This window comes from Monopterus albus, unplaced genomic scaffold (genome assembly GCF_001952655.1).
Source record: "Monopterus albus unplaced genomic scaffold, M_albus_1.0 scaffold86.1, whole genome shotgun sequence".
Taxonomy (NCBI): domain Eukaryota; kingdom Metazoa; phylum Chordata; class Actinopteri; order Synbranchiformes; family Synbranchidae; genus Monopterus; species Monopterus albus.
Window position 1 is genome coordinate 100,330 of NW_018127966.1, and position 20,891 is coordinate 121,220.

Here is a 20,891-nt window from a genome sequence, read left to right on the forward strand (position 1 = left end):
AAAGAGTGTGAGTTAGACATTTATTCTTTTATGAACCCAACTGAGAACAGACACACACAATCATGCACATACACACAGTCAGACAAACAAAATAGAGAGAGAATGCAAATCAGAGAGGGATGACCGCATAAAGGTTAAGAGGCCTTTAGTGACTGGTGAAGTATGATGCTGCAGGAAACCTGAGCAAGGAGGAAAAATAACTTAATAAATAAAAACATTTGAAAGAAGAGAAGAGAGGAGAAGAGAAGAAAAGAGAAGAGAAGAGAAGAGAAGAGAAGAGAAGAGAAATTAATTGTTTCTATGCAGTCATCAATACCAACACTGCCCTAAGCCAAGAGAAATCAGTTTGAGAGATAGGAAACTACACATCTGCTATATTAAGGTTATTTGTACTAAAAGGGTGCTCTTTGAGTATGTGTGTGTGTGTGTGTGAGAGAGAGAGAGAGAGACAAAGAGATGGAACCAGAGAAATTGAGCAAAGAAAGTAAAAGTTCAGCTGGAGGGGATGCTTGATATCAGATACAAGGGGATCCATCTGGATGAAGCCAAACTGAAACAATTTATTGCAAAGCATGCAGTAGATCAGTGACATCAAAACAATTATACTACCTTAACTACTGGGTTGATTTGTGTATTTTAAATGTACCCAGTATACATAAAACATTTCTAATCTCTTTACCCCACTATCAGCTCAGAATACACAGTGCATCTTATAATTCCATCATAGTTATTGAACACTCTCTGGCCAATGTCAAGCATTTTTATGGCTATGGGAAGAGTCAGAGAGAGACAGAAAGGTAGACAGAAGGGAGAAGGAGCAGAAATATATGTACACCTTCTGCTAAGACACAACCTCCCCTGATTTCCCCTGATGAGGTAGGTTACAGGGCATGACAGGAGGGTTATGTGTGTGTTTCTCTGTGTGCATGTTTGTGGCTTTCAACACCCCATGATTTGACTGTGTTCTTAAAGAAAAAGCAAGAGAGAAAGAGGGGGTCTAAAATAGAAATAGAAACTTTGATGTGCTGTCCAACCAACCATAAAGGACAAACTTTTTTTTACAGGAAGCACCCTGGGAATGGAGAGAGAGAGAACTGGCTTCACAAAGATAAATAGTACCAAAGAGAGAGAAGAACTGGGGGCTAATGGTCTGCAATATACTGACATTATTAGTTATCTAAAGTGGCAGCCATGGTTGAATTCACCATTATACAACTAAGCTCTATAAGTAATACGGTGGCAACCATCCTGCATCTGCCTTAATGCTGCAGCTGTGTGCAGCTATTCCCCATTAGCACCACAGTGATAGCAAAGGCAGAAGTTCTTTATCTTTCATCTGGTGATTCCACATTGTTAGGCAAAACTTGCTCCTGGCTGGAACCCTATTTCCTGCCTGGAAATATTTGCTTACTGAATATTCAATCAAAAGCCAGGTGGTGAAAGTAAAATGGGGCTTGCCAATTTTAGTGTCAACACTTTGTCCTTGAGTTACAAATTTGAATCAGAGTCTCATTTTCAGTATATTTTGTGAGCGGTTTTTAAGTCTTTTATCAGACCATCGCTTTTAAATCACATTGCATCAATCCTATTACATTTCATGCTTTATTTTCAGTGTTTCCAATAAATTATAAAGTACTGTACCTTCCTTTTAAGTTACCTTATTTTATCAGTGATTCTAACAAATTCTGAACACACATACAGACTTCTGAACCTTTCTCCCATCCAGATAAAGTATTCCTGTTGTGTGTTATTTGTTACTCCCTTTCCATTTTTCAGCAGTGAAATGAATGATCCATGGCACTATTCAGTATTCTACTGTGAGACCCCATAATGATGGCTCCTTTGGGATTCAAAGGGAGATGGAAAAGACTGTTGAGAGGCATTTCGGTCTGAGAGTTAAAAATGAAAACTCACATTCACAACAGTGCACTGAGAGAAGCACAGAGACTCAGAAAGTGCCACTATATATGTCAGCACCTATAGTATATAAGCCTGCACGCTTGTGTTTTTGTGTGTGTATGCGACTCAGAAAGTGAAAGAGCTCTTGACAGGTCTGTGGCATGTCAAAATGTTAAATTAAATGTGTGGTGGTGTAAAGTTTCTGCTTAGAGCAGCCTAACACATGGCTTTCAATATGACATTTCATGATCTTTATATGTGTGTGTGTGTGTCTGTGTGTATGTATGTAGAAGCTGACTTACAGGTCTGTGGTGTGTTCGGGGATGTGTGGGGGTATACGAGCAAGTTTGAGATTGGAACAATCGACCACAGTGCCTTCGCAGCGACATTTCTCTGGACACACCAGGTCTTGAAAACACTCCCCACTTAGTCGGCTACGATAATCTTCCTGACCTGCAGGGGAAAGAGGGAGGGGAAGACCAAAAGAGAGAGAAAGTAACATAAGAGAGACAGAAAAATGGGAGGGAGGATAGACAGAAGGATAGACAGTGGGTAGAAAGGGAAAAGGAAGCAGTAAAGCCAGGTGAATCAAGGCCACAAGGGAGTAGGAGAGAGAAAGCAGAAGGAAAAAAGAAGAAAGATCACAGAGACACAAAATTTTCAATGTTAGACTTATAATAGCATAAAATGAAGGACAATGCATTATTCCAACAACTATCCAGGCAATAGTAAAAGGATGCATGCATATGCAGATGTTACTATGTCACAAGTTTGGCTTCCACTGCCAAGCTATCAATATTTGACTAAACTATTTCCTGCTGGGGTTTAATTGTTTGGAAAACCCTAACATAATTAGCCAACCAGTCAATTGCAAGACATGAATGAGCAATTTCAAAATTATGGTATCTACTACATCTATTAAAAAGAGCAGGCTGCAGTGGCTCCTGCAGTACTGTACTGTAGGGTAGGCATGGGCCTGATGCAGGGAGGGGTAATTCTGCATGGCTACAGCTGTATATCAAATTAACAAACAGATACCCAGGTGGTTTTATGAAATCATTTTGTTGATAAATGTGGTTTAACCTAGGATGTTTTCGTTAACAAGGAGAGCCAGAGACCACGACTGTTATTTAGATATAATGTGAGCAGATGCTTTATTACCACAATGGCTGGTGGCTGCTTTACATCAGGCAGCACAAACACTCTTTACTGTTCTCATGGTTATCATTAACTCACTCTCTCTCTCTTCCTCTCTCTCTCTCTTTCCAACTTTGTTGTCTGTCTGTTCTCTGTCAATATAACCTTTTCTGGTTTTCACCACTCTCCTATTAGACATTGGCACAGACTATTTGTTCTTCCATCCTCTGTCTCCGCTCTCTCCTCGCACACACCTTTTATGGCTCATGTTTGTCATTTGTAAACAACTAAAACTACCTATTGAAAAGTTATTTTTCAATGAAAAACCATGGTAAATGATCACTGCTCTTCAATTGATGTATCTTTTATGAGATGAGAATAGATCCTTTCAGTGGCAAAGTGTGTTGGAATAATGTGTCTGCACTGCCACAAACCTTGTTGGTTGGCAAGTTGACAGAAAGAAAAGAGGAAAGGAGAACATAAGGAATAAAGGAGAGGGGGTAAACAACAAAGCAAAAATAGCTGGTGGATTTTATAACCTTTGCAAGAAAAGTGATTGGAGTTTTTTTTTCTTTTTCTGCTTTCCTCAGTAGGAGCAGAAAAGGGTGAAGGGATGTGAAGTGAGGTAGTGGAATCAGCCATGCTAACCACTGAAGCACCGGACAAAACCCTACAAAAAGATGTCAATACTTTCCAAAGCAAGCCACGCAAGAGGAAAAGTAGGAGCATCTGTAGAAAGAAGATGTGTAGAGTACAAATTTATGATGACAGCTGAGCAATCCAGGTGAATGTAGATGCTTTTAACCATTTAAAGGCACCCTGTGGAGGCTTTCACCCATTAGTAGTGCTAGGGGGTGAAATTTTAACATGTGGCTCTTTGTTTTGTTTGTATTGTGCATGTATACATGCAAGTGCATGGGTAATGCAGTATACATCTCTGCTGCCAGGTTCAAGTGTATTCTACAGATGAATGGTTGGCAGCGATGTGCAAAGAAACAAAATAATGTACTAACAAAAGACAGAAGAACACTGAGCTAGCAGGCAGGGGTTGTAAACAGTGCTAGATTAAAAATATAAAACCTTTGAATTTTCAAATATTTTATGAAGAAGGACACGCCTTTGACCCATTTGTTAGACCCCAAGGTTACACACAACGAATCTTGGTGAGAAACATTGAATGTAGACAACTTTTGTTTGGTTGTTGACAGTAAAACTCCACAAGACACCTTTAAATTGCCCCAGTAGTAGAACAGCAGTTAGATTTAAGATACTCAACACTAAGTGACACTATATTTTGATATTAGATTGTCTGTATATGGCTCATTTACTTCAACCACTGTTATGGTCCCATGTATCAGAAGCTCTACCTATAAATGTAAACAGACAGAGGTAAAACATTTAGCTCTCAATTTTTGCTCCAGGTGTGTGATTGGCTGGAAGAGGCAGGTGGGTATGTGCTTGGCGGTCCCTGGCGCTTGACGGAACCATGTGATGTCACAATAGGCGGGGCCACATGGTTAGATCAAGCACAAGAGACAGCTGCACGAACCAATCAGAATGCAGGTCCACACAGGAGGAAGGTGGGGCAACAGAGAGCTGCACCAATCAGTTAGGGGGCAGGGTCCATACAGAAAAGAAGAGGCAACAGACAGCTGGAGATCCACACAGGAAGGGGGCAAAATCAGAGGACTGCCCACCGATAGCAAAAATGCCCACATACAGTAGATCCAGAGAGAAAGAGGAGATGCATGGAGAAGCATGGGACTGCAGAGAGGACAAAGAGGACTGAAGCAAAGAGGACAGCCAGAACCAGCTTGAGGAGCATTTGTAATCTAGCTATCTAGATTAGCTCCATGGGCAGAGCACTAGCATAAGGGGTTTTCTTATCGCTGAGACCCTCGATGCTAAAAATGTATCACATGTGCTTATAATACTATAAAACACTTTGGATAAAAGCCTCTACCATTTAATCGTATTGGATATGCTATTACTGGCACCCAATAGCTGGGCTGCCACGTCACTGTGTTGCTGTAGCACGAACTGCAGATGGAAGGCAGGAAGTGGTTTTCTACATAGGCAGTACTATCACAAGCTGTTGAAATGCCTAAAGTTTGTGTCTTTTACAGTTGATCAAATCAATCACACCGACAAAGCAGATGAAGCTTTTATTGAGTACCAGAAGTAGGTGTTCATAAGGAAGGAAAGTGCAAGAAATTGACCATAAAATGCTGGTATTGTGTCAAAGTGATTTCCCCTGCCCAGATGTGTCGCCCCTGTTAAACACCGTTTCCCTTAGCGCCCCCATCAGTTTAGATGCTCCCCTTCTATGTTGCTATCTAGTTTGTAAAATGTCTGTGAAGAGATTTTAAAAATTCTCCAGTGAGCCATATAAAGACAGAATATTTATAATAGGGAAAACAGCATAAAGAGCCACTGAAGATGTAAAGCATATACAGTACAGTCAGACACACAAACAGGCATGATTTCATACACTCACACAAGTGGGCGATCACAGTTTATGGCCGGTCCCATGCTGAGTTACTTATTGTGCTTCAGTAGACTGAATCGGTTTGTGCTGTAATTAGTAAGACCCATGGCTCATATCAAAGGAAATAGCAGTACAGTAATCCAGTACTACCTCAGAGACTGAATGTCAAGGCCTGTGTATATGCTTTAAGCAAAGCATATTAATTTCTGTATAATTTTACATACAGTAGATAAGCCTACTATGTGTGCCTGTTATGTTTTACCTTTTACCTTGACATTTTACCACCAACTGGATCAGTATGAGTCTTTGTTGACCCTCAGATGTGACTCCCTGTATATTTGCATGTGTTTGTATGTGCGCGTTTAGGTGTGTCTGAGTGGACTCATCCCCTACCTGTGCACCTGAACTTCTTGCCTTTAACCTGGCTGATTCGTTTGTTAGCAAGCCGTCTGGGATGGCTGCAGCGTGCTCCACTGGTCTCAATGGGGTTGTCAAACAGGTAGTCAGCCAGCCACTTCAGGTGACAGTCACACATAAAGGGATTCTGGGCCAGATGACTGAGAGGTAAAGAAGGGCAGGAACAGCAGAAAACGGGTTTGATGTAGGAATGAGAACAAAAGAGAACCGCACAGTGAGTACAGCTGCCTGAGTTGTCATGTGTTCAAGGAATGTTTTCTAACTTTTTATGGCTCTTATTGCTGGCTGATAAAAAATATTCCACAACTCAACAACATTTTTACTTTTGCTGGTCTAAACTGCAGGTGTCTGCTACACCTTTTTAAGGAAAGATTTTCTAAAACAGAACTGAACAGTTGTCATTAGCACTGATGTCTTCACTGATTAACCAAAGAAAAGAAAAAGCAGCACATATAAAACACATAAAAAGATAAAGACAAACATACAAGCCACACTGTTTAATTAATAAACAATCTAAACGTTAAGATAATGAAGGGCTAGTCCCAAGTATTTAATCCCCTTTCCTTCCATTAGACAAAATCAATCGAGGCTCTCAGCATTAAATAAAAATGTACTAATACAATGTACTTACAGCGTCTTGATTGAACGCAGAGGGGTGAACAGCCCTTTGCTGATGGTTTGTAGCTTGTTGTCGTAAAGTGAAAGCAGGTTGAGATTTTGTAGATCTTGGAAGGTGTTGACTCTCAAACAGTTAATTTTGTTGGCATTGAGCAGCCTGGAACACAAGAAGGGCCAGTCAGTATTTGTTATTGACCTGTACTTGTTTGATTTATTTGGCTTTATTATCTCTGTGAACTCCATAAACAAAACATAAGCACGTATGCAGATAACAAGATTGAAAATATTGCGGTCAGATGCTGCACTACTTTTCTCCTTTGCCCTCGTCACTCTTTCTTTCTCTGTCCCTCACCTCCTCCTCCTGTGCCTCTCCTCCCCCCCTCATGATTATATTTTTTCTGGGCAGGACATATAAATATGAAAATTGCAGTTTTATAAATTTGCACTTTCTGTTCTGGAGCAGGAAGAGGACTGCTGGGTGGGTGATGGTAATATCTTGTTTTGATGGTAGATACAGATGATGAGGGTGGGATGGAGGGAATAATGGAGTGAGGCAGAGAACAAACAGGTGAAAATTTAATTTGAAGTGACAAATAGATTTAAACGAAAGAGACTGACAGTCAAAATGGAGGAGAGAGAGACATGGAAATGAGAAATGTGATACAGGGATTAGGTACATGACAGGAAGTGTTTGTACCTCCACCCCCACCCCCCATCCCCCATCCCTTCAAATTTAGGTGACTTACTTAGTTCTTTGTACCTTAATTCATTTCAAGTCAACCCAATGAGTGCCTATACCTGTACAACCCATTCATACATACACACACTTACATCCACTCATGGGCAGATACATGCACACACATGCTGCTCTGCAACATATCCATGCCTCATTAGGCAGTTCACAGGGGGGAACTAATTACTTGAAACTGCACCAGTAAAACAAAGAGCACAGACAATATAAACAGCAGGCTGGTAGCAATACAAAGCAATAAATACATCTTTGTCACTGAAGGTTGACATGCTGCTTGATTCAGCAGTGAGAGCTAATATATAATTTATAATTATTACGCCATATGGGAGGACAACTAATTCCTGACACCCTGGCCAAGTTTTTGGAGATGGGAGGTTTTCATCTGTCAGTGACAAAATATTAAAATATATTGCCTCCTTATGCTGCTGCTGAGCGAGCGCCAACACCCACAGGCAATGATGGCTATGTGGGATTGACCAATACTGTGGCAAGGCTTGAATATTAAGCAGTCATTCACTACTTTACATATTCATTGATCGAAGCAGCCACAAATGCATAGAAACCATATTGAATGATCCTAAGTAAGGGACCACACATGGATGTAGAAACAAATATAAAACATTCAGTGATTTTCTGTTGAACATTTTATGGCTACAGCATCATGACAGGGTCTGAGGAAATTGCTTTTCCAGTTAGGAGCTACTAAATGTTAATGATGTCACATCAGACATACTTGGACACCGCTCTCTCTTTTCTAATATATTCTCCATTTATTCTTTATATTTCTTCATATCTGTCTTATTCCTTATGCTTGTCTTTTCCATCTCTCCCTCTTCATCCACCCATCTATAAATTTATCTATCCATCCACCCTCCCTCCATAAACCCCCATCCTCTGTGTGTGACTATGCACCATGCATCCCAATAACCCACCTAAGGTGTTTGTGGGCTAGATTCACTCATCCTCATTCTCTTTGCTTCACTTCCCTTTATGATGGAACAGGCCAGAACATTAACTGTTTCTACAGTGGGCTGCAGCATTTGTATGAACCATATGCCACATACAGTACTGATGTAGCTGTTAGAGGAGACAGAATTTTACCTGCATCCTGAATCACTGCCGCAGATTGAAGCTGTGCCCTTCAGTAATTACTCAGAATTAATTATGAAGTATGGGGATCACTGTTTTTATTACAATAGTCCAGTTTGGTTCATGCTGATCAATTCAGAACAACTGTTTTGCAGGGACACACACACACATGATACAGGACAGATGGAAGGTTAATGCATGGTGGGGAGATTCTACTACTACTGTGCTATATAATAATGATTACAAGATCTGGTCTTGTGATTGTGGGTGAAATTCCTGAAATGAACTAGTCCACATGAAATCCCCACCATATACTGAAGCACCAAACATCTATATAACATTAGACCGGGCTGCGATCATAGCCTTGCTTCCACTGGAACTAATATAGTAGTGTCAGATGAAGGACACTGGTATTTTTTTTAATGTTACCAATTAACATTTGATAAAACATGAGTAAATATAGCATTTTTCCTTTTTTATTTTCCTATTTACTGAATAATGTACTTCATTGTTTTCTGGAGGAATCACATATACACAGGGCCACACCCAACAACAGACCACACAGACAGCACTTACAGTAGCTGCAGGGAAATCAGTCCATCAAACAGTCCCTTAGGCAACTCAGTGATCTTGTTGCCGTACAGCACCCTGTGCAGGACAGTCAAAACAACATCATTTAGGTTACAGTGTTTACAAGGATTTCCTTATGTGATCTGAAGCTGGCTGCAAAGCAACACATTTTTTCTAGTCATCAAAATAAAATAAGAATGTAAGCTTTCATTTGATACTGTTGAGGAATGTGGACATGGCAGAAGGCGAGTGAGTAGTTTGTGCAGTACTATTTTTTGTTCAGTTTTGATGATGCAGTTGTGAAGATATAACATGAATCCATTTACATTTGGCCTCTCCAAGCTTTCACTGCCACCCTGAATCATATTCACTGCCATTTAATGTTGCAAAACAACTGCCACATGAAGATGTCACAGCTAAAAGTCGCTTGTAAATCAAGAGGAAATAATTCTTTAATCACTCTCCTGTACTGTATCTCCAAAATGCAAACTTCTTACTAATTACAATTTTTAAAGCTGTGACAATGAATTTTAACAATTCAAAAATACTTGTTTTTCACTGGTCAGTGGTGTTTTAATACAAACCCATTTACTGTAAACACTGAGTCCCTTTATTGTTACTGTATATTGCTGCCCAAACAAACTTCTGCATAAATCCACTAATATTCAGCTCTCCAAAACCAGGGAAGACCCTTGATATATCATCCTGAAACAAAAGAGGCATCACACTCACCCAGCTGGAAAAACTATTTTAGTGAGCAGAAATGAACCAGTGCTGCAATCACAGAGAAAAAGTTGACTGTTTCCAGTGAGTGCAAGGAAATGTTTTACTTTTATTTGATCAAATTATATTTAAAAAAAGTACACAGCACAAGCTTTTCTCACTAAGTGCATTAATTTGCATTTGTCTCACTTGATTGTAAAAATCTGAAATTGTGTTTCAGATGTGCTTCCAGTTACAGTTGTAACCACTTAATTCACTGGAGCAATTTCATATTTTGCTGGCCTCTGTTGCAGAAGTCACACCCTCAGTTACAAGTGGCTTGACTGCAGAGATGTGTGTGTGTGTGTGTGTGTGTGTGTGTGTGTGTGTGTATATATATCTTAACACCCAGCAGAGTTCACCCTCCCTGCCCCTTCTTGGTCAACATCAACTGTGACAACAGTTCTATTTGCTAAATGTCCAGAAATGCTGTTACTTTCCTGACTGGATCTATGTTGTGCACATGTCTCTCTGTGTGTTCGCAGGTCATACTTACAGTGAGGTGAGTGATCGAAGGCCGCTGAAAGCATCTGCGGCAATGTCAGAAATCTGGTTCTTACTCAAGTCACTGGGGGAAAAAAAGAGAGAGACAGATAAGTGCATTACTGTAATACACAGTAATGGGGCCCTTTCTGTGTAAATGTCCTGCCTGAAAAATGATCATGAGAGGATACATCAGCAGAGGTCAAGGCAAGGGGACAGGGGAAAAAAAGTAGAAGGTGCTGAATGTGTAAGTGAATGAGTGACAGAGTGATAGACAGGGTGAGGATTTAAGTGAAGTGATAGAAAGAGCAAAAGAGAGAAACTATGAGAGGCGACATGTTAAGTGCAGTTCATGTCATTTGCTTCCACTGGTGAAAGATATATTATTTAACAGTTCTGTCGTGGTTAAAACTCCGTGTGTGTGTGTGTGTGTATCTGGGTGTATGGCTGAGTAGGTGGGTGCGGTGAAATATATATTATTTAACAGTTCTGTTGCGGTTAAAACTCCACGTGTGTGTGTGTGTGTGTGTGTGTCTGGGTGTATGGCTGAGTAGGTGGGTGGATAACCTTACAACCTTGCACAAATCTGCAAGTCTAGTATCCTCAGGCATTTGCATGATAAGAACATTTTTCACAAGTGAGCCTTATGTTTGTGGATGTGTATGAATGAGACAAGAAGAAATGAACAGTGTGTGTGTGCGTGCTGTTTTAAACTTTATTAGACACATGATCTCCTTTTTGAACACACTATTTGAAATGTTATAGACACCAATTACAGATTATTTGCACTGTTCTCAATTGAAATCATTTTCTGCTCCTGTTGTAGATGAAGGTTTGCTAAATACTAATACAGGAAAATATGATAATCCCATAAATTTAAATCCATATTTTGTTAAACCTGCAGTTCTTTTCATTGCTTCAGTTCATAGATGTATTTTCACCTCCTCCTATGCACTGACAGCATTCCCAAGATGTAAAAGTAAGCTAATGTGACCCTTAAAGCGTAAATTTTTGTTACTTCTAAAAGATCTAGTGAGAATTTTAAACTTTTTTGCACATTTTTAAATTTTAATTTAGGAAGCAAAGTAGGCTGATCACAGCTGCAATAAACAAATATTATTGAAGCTCTAGACAGAAATCAGTTCACTCCAGCTGTATTTAGTGATTTGTTTAAAGCCTTTGAAACAGTTCATCATGTTTTGCTAAAGCTAAGGCTGATTAACATATAAAGGTCTGAAAAAGCAATATGTCTAAAAATTGTCCCAGACAGGACAAGTCAGTGTGTAAAAGTTATTGGCCTCTTCTTATGTTGGATTGCTATACATATCCTTGGAGTGCCCCAAGGTTCTATACTGGGTCTTGCTATATTCTCCTCACATACTGTAAATGACTTAAGAGTGAATACAGATGCAACAGTTGTTGTACCAGACTTCAGTGGGACTTATCTGGTTAAATGCAGGTTAGGCTTGTGGTGCCACTACAAGATTTTTGCTAAGGTCTTAATGTGACTTAAGCCTTGGTTGTGCATATGTTTGTATGTACATTAGTGTGCATGTATGTGTGTGTGTGCAAGTGTCTATTAAGTTTTATCCAGGCAGACTTACATCCTCTTGAGCTTCTTATAGGCAGTAAAGGCTCCTGCGGGGACACTTTTAATCAGGTTCTGCTCCAAGCGACTGGACAAAAGGGGGAAAAAATAAGAGAGAAGGAGAGAAATGGGAGAAGAGCACATTACTCCTAAACATGCAATGTTATATTTGAATGCAACTTCAACAATAGGATGTCATGCATAACATTACACTGCTAGTTCTTTCAATATTGAATTGTTAATTGGTTATCATGAAATCCTGTTTACCCATCAACATCAGCCAAACACAAGTGCACCAGAAGTTCAGAGGTGTCTGTTCCAGTCAACACCTACACACTATTTCTGCAGGCTGGTCAGTGCTTTGCAACAGGGGCTGGCCAAGGTCATTCAGTGCGAAACATTGACTTGGATTTTGCAGCTCAGCAGCAATGAGCTTACTCGGGAATAGCCCTTTGATTCTGCTGCAGATGGCAATCACTCTCTGCTGTATGCTACTATATATACAGTAGAGAAAAGTATTTAAATATTTCCAAGGGCAAGGTACTGTATGTCAACTAGCTATGGTAACTGGCCACAGTATATCAAACCCGCTGGCACTCAACCACAGTGAAATACAGGTTTTAGTCTACAAACTGAACAAGAAGAGATAACTGGCAACAATACATGAACAATTATCACTGTTCAATCATCATTTGTAATATTTATGTGACTTTAGCTTAAGTTCCTGTGATGAAGCCTCAATTCTTTTTGCTTTAGATGCAGCCGGACTGTATTTATGAACACAATTCTTGGTTCTTCAATTTTTTTTAAGGCTAAGGGCCAAAGGGAATTTATTGCATCGCTTTATCTGGAAGACTGCAGAGTCATTACACCATTCTGGTAGTATTACTCTATTATCATGTGGGGAGCCATCAGAACTAGGAAAGCAGCCCACATTTGGGAAAATGTACTCTAGTTTAGTTTCTGCTCTCCTGATGGTCTAGGAAACAATTTAATCTATGTAGCTCATGCATTCTTCATGTATTTCTGTTGCTGCGGTAAGAAGGAGGCAAATGAGGAGGAGAGAAGAATGAAATGTTAGAGAAGTGTTGCACAAAATTAGACAAAAGGAAAGGCAGAAAGGGAGAGGACATAAGGTGAGAGAATAGGGGAGTGGGAAAGGAGGACAACAAAGGAGAAATCAGAGGAGTGGAAAAGTATGAGCAACAAGGAAGAAGAAAAGAAAAATCAGAGGAGAAGAGGAGGATATAGTGAGGTCCCAAGGCCAGCCACAGGGTCAGCTGTCAGAATGATAAATGGGAACTAATCCACCCTCCTTCTACCTCTCCTCTTCTTTCCTTTTCTTTTGCCCCTGCCTCCACCATCCATCCCTCACCAATCCCCTGGTAGCTGTTAATCCGTGACTTCTACTCAATAACAATGTTTTTAAATGAAACGTTTACATAGTCCTGGCTGTGAACACAAGACAACCTTGACAGGTGCCTGCTTCTTGGCTTGGGGCCCTCTGTATATTTTCACATTTTACATGGTTGGCAGCCACCAACACCTTATTTAAACTGAGGGGTGAAGCGAAATCAAGAATGTACAGATACTGACAAAGACAATTTGCACACACAACAAATTACAAATTATATCGGGGGCAGTAAAACAAGGTGGAGACAAAGACAATTAACAGCTCAATATCAAAGGATGTAGTTAAGGGAAGACATTTTAGGAGGCTATATAAAAAAAAATCAATAAGGTGAGGAGGCAAGTGAACAACAACTGAAACAGCAGATGGGTTTGGCAAGTAAGCACGTGCATGATGCACGATGCATGAATACACATACGCACTGTTAGAGAATCTCAACAAAACATCATTCTTTACACCATTTCCTGATGTAATGAAGTTAAATCCCTTAACACAAACCTGCTTTGCTCATTTGCTTTATGAATATATTTGCCTTGAAGAGAAATTAAAAACAGACACTTGCAATTTAACACACAGATACTGTGTGTGTGAGAACACCCAAACACATTTGGCAGTGATCCTTGAGACCAGCATGCAGAAAAATGACTTTATCCCTGTTGGAGGACTGATCATTCTATTATAACACAGAATTCACTAGGTATGTTTTGGTGCCTGGGGCTCGATGAAAATGCATACGTGAGTGTGGTTGACCCTCCCATAAGAGGCATAAGGCATAAGAATGCATTTGTGACCAAGTATGTTTGTGCAAACAAAACTGTTGTGTCTGCATATTCGTGTGCATTGGTGTGTGTGTGAATGTGATTACTTATGCTGGGGAGGTATAGAGGTGTTGTAGTAGTGTTGTGTGGGAGAATTGCTCCTTTACTCAGAGCAATCAACCAGCTGTCCTTTGTACAAACAAACAGGGTACAGCGATCAATACGGATATCAAACACATCCCACTGTGGGTGTGTGTGTGTTTAAATGTATGTGCAAAAGATATAAACAGAGAGGAAGAGCGACTGAGGAGACAAAGTGTATGAGTGTGTAAAAGTTTCCCTGCAATCTTAAACAGATTACCACTTCAAAGCTTAAAGAGTGACACAGTTTAGGTCACTTATGTTCTGGTGCATCAAGGTGAATCCACCACCTGCCTGGTAGGCCGACATGGCCACATGGAGCATGTTCGAAATACTGTAACTGTCACTTTTATTCTCCTTTGAGCTTATAAATAGTTTATAAGTGGCTATTGCTAGCCTTTGCAGCTTCACAAATATGTCCAAGTGATGGCTTTCTCTCATTCAGACATACAGTAGGTCACTTTTACATTAATGTGCCTCACGGCTTTATTCGGGCATAACCACAACAGTAATGGAGAAAGCCACAGTGCATTTGCAATATTGGCCATACATGTGAGAATGGACGGTACATCAAGTGATGTATAATGTATGAGGCCAGAGTTTTCTTACAACATGGTGGACGACTGTGAGTGTGTTCTAGGAAATATTTTGTTCTCAAGTTATTGCTGTTCTCTAGAACAGTCAGGATTTTAGTGAGCAGAGCATTGCAGAGACAGGCATGAGAGACACGCACAGACACCTACACTGTCGTGATTGGTAGGTCCAATATACTGCATGTAATCTTCTGCATTCCTATCAGTTAAAATGCAACTTGTGCCAGGTTAAAAGTGATATTGCATGTAAATGGCACTAGGCCCAATGTTGTAAGATGCAGTAATGATTCATTTAGACATGATGTTGACATGTTCAGATGTTGTCAGATTAATGGAAAGCAGTGCATGTCTGAAAGGTGCATGTGAAGTGCACCAGCACATGATTTTGGTATGCATAAGCCAAAGAACTTAACGGCACAGAGGGTATAATTTGGACTATGTGAATACTGACTAGAACTGAAATAAATAAATAAAAATTGACATAATGAGCAAAAATAATAGACGTAAAAGTGAATGTAGGAATGATAAGAAATAAGTGCATTTAAACCTGACAATACATACAATAAATTAATAAGTGAAAAATGTGGGTTTTTTTAATAAGTCAACTGCCACAACACTGAATACATTCTGGACATGAACACAGCAACATTAAAGGGACTGTCTTACATCTCCATGATCCCTTCGGGGAGGTTGCCAGGTATTTCAGTGAGACCTTTACGACGGCAGTCTACTATGTTGTTGTTACAGCTGCAGCTTGGTGGGCAAATGGCCACCTGAGGAACGCATGTCCTCGACTCTGTCTGTGCTGGACCTGTAGACAGCAATATGCAAATATACAGTAAACAGTAGCAGATTCTGGAAAAACTGGACAGAAATAAGGTTTTTATATAGTAATGTATTTCTTAATAAATGTAAATTAACTTTCCGCATCTGCATTTTTTTTAAAACCACTGCCAATATTGTTTTTTTTTACTTTTTAAAATGAAATTTTATTCTTATAATATTGGTTATTCATTCAGTGACTACTTTTAATGTCCCATGATGGTACTCTGCTGTTTCAGAATCTTTTGCATGCTGGCAAGAATTAAATTCTTTGGGGAAATGTGCAATTTTTATTTGCATGGAACTGGAAAAAGTTACATAAACTGAATATTAGTAACAGATACTATCTAGCCCCAAAATATTGCTAGATATTAGCAGTAGAACAAGTAAGGAAAAATGAGTATGGTAGGAACACAGGGAGGAAAACAAATGAAAGAAGGGTAGAAATAGACTGAATATTGAAACAGAAGGGAATCATGGAAAAGGGAGGGAAGAAAAGTCTAAGCAAGTGTGTTATTGACTTAAACTATATAATAGAGGGGGCGGGGGGTTGACAAAAGTGTATTAAGAGGAGAGCTAGTTTGGGGTATGTAGGCAGAAAAAATGAAGCTAAGAGCTAATAAAGAGAGAGCTGTTTGACAGTCTATTAGCACAGAGAGCTGAATCAGAGGGCTATAAACATTAGCTATACTATCTGCAACTGATAACACTACTGCTCTTATACTGGCCTTTTAGCTGATGATATGTTCTACATAGTAATTCATTCAGTGATAAAAACTTAGTGCTGAGCTGTCTGGACATGATAACGATACTGCTTGTAATAATAGACTTAGGTCTAAGAGTCAACTGTCAGCAGCACTAAATTCAACGTCTACTTGACTCCACTCCCTAAATAATGTATTACAGTATTCATAACAGCATCGTTAAATAGTTCTAGGTCAAATTTGTGTCAACTGTAAAGTGAAACATTACTTTACAGGCTTGACTGCACTCTTTCTGTAGTTCATGTGTCAATACTTTTTATGATATTCTTTCCCAAAGTCAATGAAAAAAAGTTAAGTGAAACTAAACACTTGCAAAGTGGGACTTTGTTTTTAACACCTGTGATAATACTGGATGTCACAGGAAGTAGTAAATGTTCTTCAGGGGTTTCTTCAGCTGAGTTGAAGCTCTGTAATATTTTAATAGAATTTCATGTGTGTAGATATGAGCTCACCATTGCAGACAAAATCCTTCTTCTGCACGTCTGGGACATTGAGACCCCTCATGTGGGCGGGGGCCATGCACTGGGTGAAGGGAGCCAAGCCCCGCCTGGCTCTGAGCCAGTCAGAAAGCCAGGACAGGTGACAGTCACAGTGGAGGTTGTTGGAGTGCAAACGCCTGAGAAAGATGGAGAAAGATGATGTATATATTTTTGTGTGTGTATTTAAATACAGTTCAAATCGAATCTCTTCAAATTAAGACCTAAAACAAGAACAATTAGCATGCTAAGCTCTTATTATCCTACCTGCATGTGCTACGTTCATTTTCTAGATGTTGAAAAAGTCTGTGAATGTAGTTGAGTGTGCATTCAAATAGGGTTGATTTTTCACACAGCTCATACCCTTGGCTAGGATCATATAAGATTGCTTAGGTGAAACACACACACAAACAGGCACTTACACACAAACACACAGAGTAATATCCTCAGGTCTTACTTCTCCAAGGTCTGTGACAATATGACTCCCTTTAGAGGGAGGACAAATGCAAGTAAATCACATCTATTCAGAAAGACAGAAGCAGAAGGACAGAGACAGAAGTGTGAATGAAGAAGATTCTAACTGGAAAAAGACAGATTGAAAAGAGAGAAGGAAATATTCACAAATGAAGTGGGTGTAAAAGCCAAAAGCAAGAAAGAGGAAATAAATGTAAATCAAAATATGACCAAGAAAAGAAAATATGTCAAATAAATGAATTAAGAGAAATGTGTTTTATTTCTTTTGATAACAGTTTTATTACTTTGGCTTGATTTTATAGTGGCTGACACTATAAAAGGGAACATTTTCGATTCCTAGACCAATGCTGTAGAAACCCAGATGAAGATATTTTAAAGGGTCAGTTAATCAAAAATATAAAAAGACATATTTTTTACATGCCTTTGGTGGTATCTACATTTACATTTATACATTTAGTTTTGGCTTTATGTTACCACATTTTCATATACCTGTCTATGAGAGCTTCTACTCTACTCCAGTATTGAAATGAAATTTAGTTCATGCTGATCACAGCATGGCAAACTCAGGATGTTCAACATTAAACTTTAAACAACAGCAGTTTATGTGGGGACTATTTTTTACTAGAAAATACTGTAAAAGCCAAACTTACAGTGAGGTCTAATGATCACACTGGGAATTGTTTTAGAAAATGGATACTACTGGATTTGCAATGTAATTTTTCATAATTGTGACTGACAAAACAAAAACTCATTTACCTAAATTGTAATCGAGTGGAGGGAGAAATCTCTGTGACATCAGTGAATCCCATTTTTACACAAGAGGCTGATGGGAAATTAAAATAACATCCTAATCCCATTAACTTATAATTTAAGTAAAATTTGTGCTGAACAGTCTTTACTAATTTCAGTTGTAGAATTAATTAAAAGCTACTGCTCAGTATAGAAGGCTTCAGCTGAGCTTTCACGGAGCTGAGATTCTGCCGGCAACACTGGCTGGATTAACACCTTGAGAAAGAGAGAGATGAGGAGGAGGAGGAAGGCGGATGAACGGCAGAATGTCTTGTCAGCATATTATATGCCAGCCGTGATATCTAGCCTTTCAGAAGACAGGTCTCGCTTTGTAATAAAGCAGAGGACAAATCCTGTTATGGAACAGAGATGGGCTCATTGATGCTAGCAGCAAGGGCAGTAGGTTTTAATACCTCTCACCCATTATAAATCCAGTTTATAGTCAAACCCCCCGCCTGGAGATAGCTACATCCTGGCCCACCCCCAGCTCAACCTTAATTACTGACAAGTAGGATTAAAACACAAGGGAGAATGGGAACAGGCAGGGGGCATAGAGAAAGTGCTGCTTATGTGTGTGTATGTATGGAATGTATTTGTGTGTAAGTGTAAGGCAGTGACAGTGGTTGTTGTGCTTATTGGTTGCAGGTGAATAAGGTATGGTGGACCTGACAGCTCAGTGCACTGCAGCTTCAGAAAGCACGTGCAAATAGACAGAGCTCTCAGGGCCACTGTGTAAGAGTCTGTGAATGTTTGTGTATGTGTGTCTGTCTATGTGTGTTTATTTACAGTATTTGCTCCAGAGGGCTAATGGGCACGCCTTTGCTACAGTGAGTTACACAAACACACACACACACACACACACACACACACACACACACACACACACACAAGCAGTGGGAGTTCTAATCTTCTCGGTGGCTCAAGTTTTTGGACAAGAGGCACTGTGAGATGATATTGTATCATTACAGCTAACAGAGTAGATGGATACTACAGCAATAGAAGGAATACGAAGGAATAACAGAGAAAGAATGTTATAAAAAGAATAGAATGAATTGCCTCATGCTATAGATGTAATGTAGAAGAAATCACAGATTAAGGTGACATAAGAAGTGACATACACACAACCAGCTGCACACACATCTTCCCCCATTAGGCAGGGCAAGTTTATTTATATAGCACATTTTGTGCACAAGGGCAATTCAAGGTGCTTAACACAATGCACACAAATAGATAAAACATCTCTAATCAAATCAGGGAGATTGATAAACATTTGATCGAATTAGTAATTTTTATAAAAGCAGGAAATTCAGTCCTGGGATCTGAGGGCAGTGAAAGAGAACAGACAAAATTTAAAGCAGAGGAGGTGGCAATAAGGGGGAGGATGAAGAGGAAGTGTATAAGAAGGGGCAGAGAGGAAGAGGAGGATAGAGGAGGATGGGCTGGGATATGAACACCCTACCGCAAAGACATAAGAAAGAGTGGAAAGAAGGGAAAAAATAAGATAGGAGGGAGCTGCAGAGTCAGGTGAAGAAGAGGTAGGAAAGAAAGAAGAAGCAGTAACAGGAAGTGGTACCAGAAGGAGAACACAAAGGAAGAATGAAGTGGGTGAAGGAATATCAGAAAAAAAATGAAAGAGCAAATAGATCATTTATGTTAGAAGAGGCAGAAGAAAAATTAAAGATGGGACAAAGTAAGAAAGATGCAGAAAATAAAAAAGCAAAAAGGCAGATATATGAATGGGGAAACACTGATGAGGAGAGAAAAAAAGGGAAAAGGGAGATTGGGGAAATCAGAGGAGACAGTCACGCAGTGTTGACAGAAAATGGAAGCAGATGAGGGCTTCTGATTAAAAGATACTGGATATTGGTACTCAATCTACTGGCAAGTATGCAGCTGTGCTGCTGACTGAAATCCAATTTTAAAAGGTTGATCTGAGCTGTATTGCCAGTAGAGTAGTAGCAACATGCAGGAAATATACTGTGGAAACATTCATTGCCAAGTGATTGGCTGTTTTGACGACCACTGTTGGTCAAAAGTTGAACCAAAAAAAAAAAGGTTGTAAAAGATAAATGACCCTCTGTTATCCTGCTTGTGTTTAGCTGTGTTGTGTATTTAGAAATCCCCATTTCTGAATGTTAAGTAGGACTGCATGACCCCACAAGTGCCTCTTAAAAATGGTGATTTGGGGAGGAAATCCCATTTAATACATGCTGGTTTGGCGGAATTCAATCCCAGTGTGGCCAACAGGAATGCAACCAATGGTCTGTCTCTAAGACAGTCCCACAGGATTATGGGTAGTTTCCCTTGAAATGTCATGCCATCGCCTTGGCAACTCTATGATCTCCTGCACACAACTAAGTACAGAGAAGAACACAAGAAGACACATACACGCATACAGTAAATCCCCCCCAAAAAATCATTCAGCGAGGATGATTAGATGTTGGATCACAACCCTGTGTGTGTGTGTGTGTGTGTGTGTATTGCAGTGTCTGCACTCACATCAATAACAACAGTATAAGGGGGTTTCTCCTAATGAATCAAAACAGACTCCAGAGTGTAAACAAGCCTTTTTGATTGTATTAATCAGGTTACCATTAATCAAGTGTGTGCGGTGCATGCACATGTTTGCCACTGTGTGTGTGCCTGTGTGTCTACGTGTGTGTGCATGTGTACATAATAGCCACAAGATTATTCACAGTCATGAAACAATAGAAAAGCGGGTCTCTTATTATGGCATGATTAGATGATCACACACAGATCCTGCTGCCATGCAGTGTGTGTCTGTGGTGTGTGTGTATCACAGTGAACATTACTTATGTGTGCACATTAATCTCTGTGCATGTGTATGTGTTAAAGTGTAA

General features: G+C 39.7%; 1 protein-coding gene across 1 annotated transcript in view; it reads right to left on the bottom strand.

Annotated features, from left to right (window-relative positions):
- slit3 (slit homolog 3 (Drosophila)) overlaps positions 1-20,891 on the bottom strand; it is a 241,060-nt gene that overhangs the window by 55,354 nt on the left and 164,815 nt on the right. The window contains exons 9-16 of the mRNA XM_020607480.1: positions 16,744-16,907; positions 15,372-15,516; positions 11,819-11,890; positions 10,228-10,299; positions 8,976-9,047; positions 6,573-6,716; positions 5,918-6,081; positions 2,202-2,352 (exon numbers count right to left, since the gene is read on the bottom strand). Coding sequence (XP_020463136.1) covers positions 2,202-2,352; positions 5,918-6,081; positions 6,573-6,716; positions 8,976-9,047; positions 10,228-10,299; positions 11,819-11,890; positions 15,372-15,516; positions 16,744-16,907 — 984 coding nt within the window. The remainder of the gene's footprint in view (positions 1-2,201; positions 2,353-5,917; positions 6,082-6,572; positions 6,717-8,975; positions 9,048-10,227; positions 10,300-11,818; positions 11,891-15,371; positions 15,517-16,743; positions 16,908-20,891) is intronic.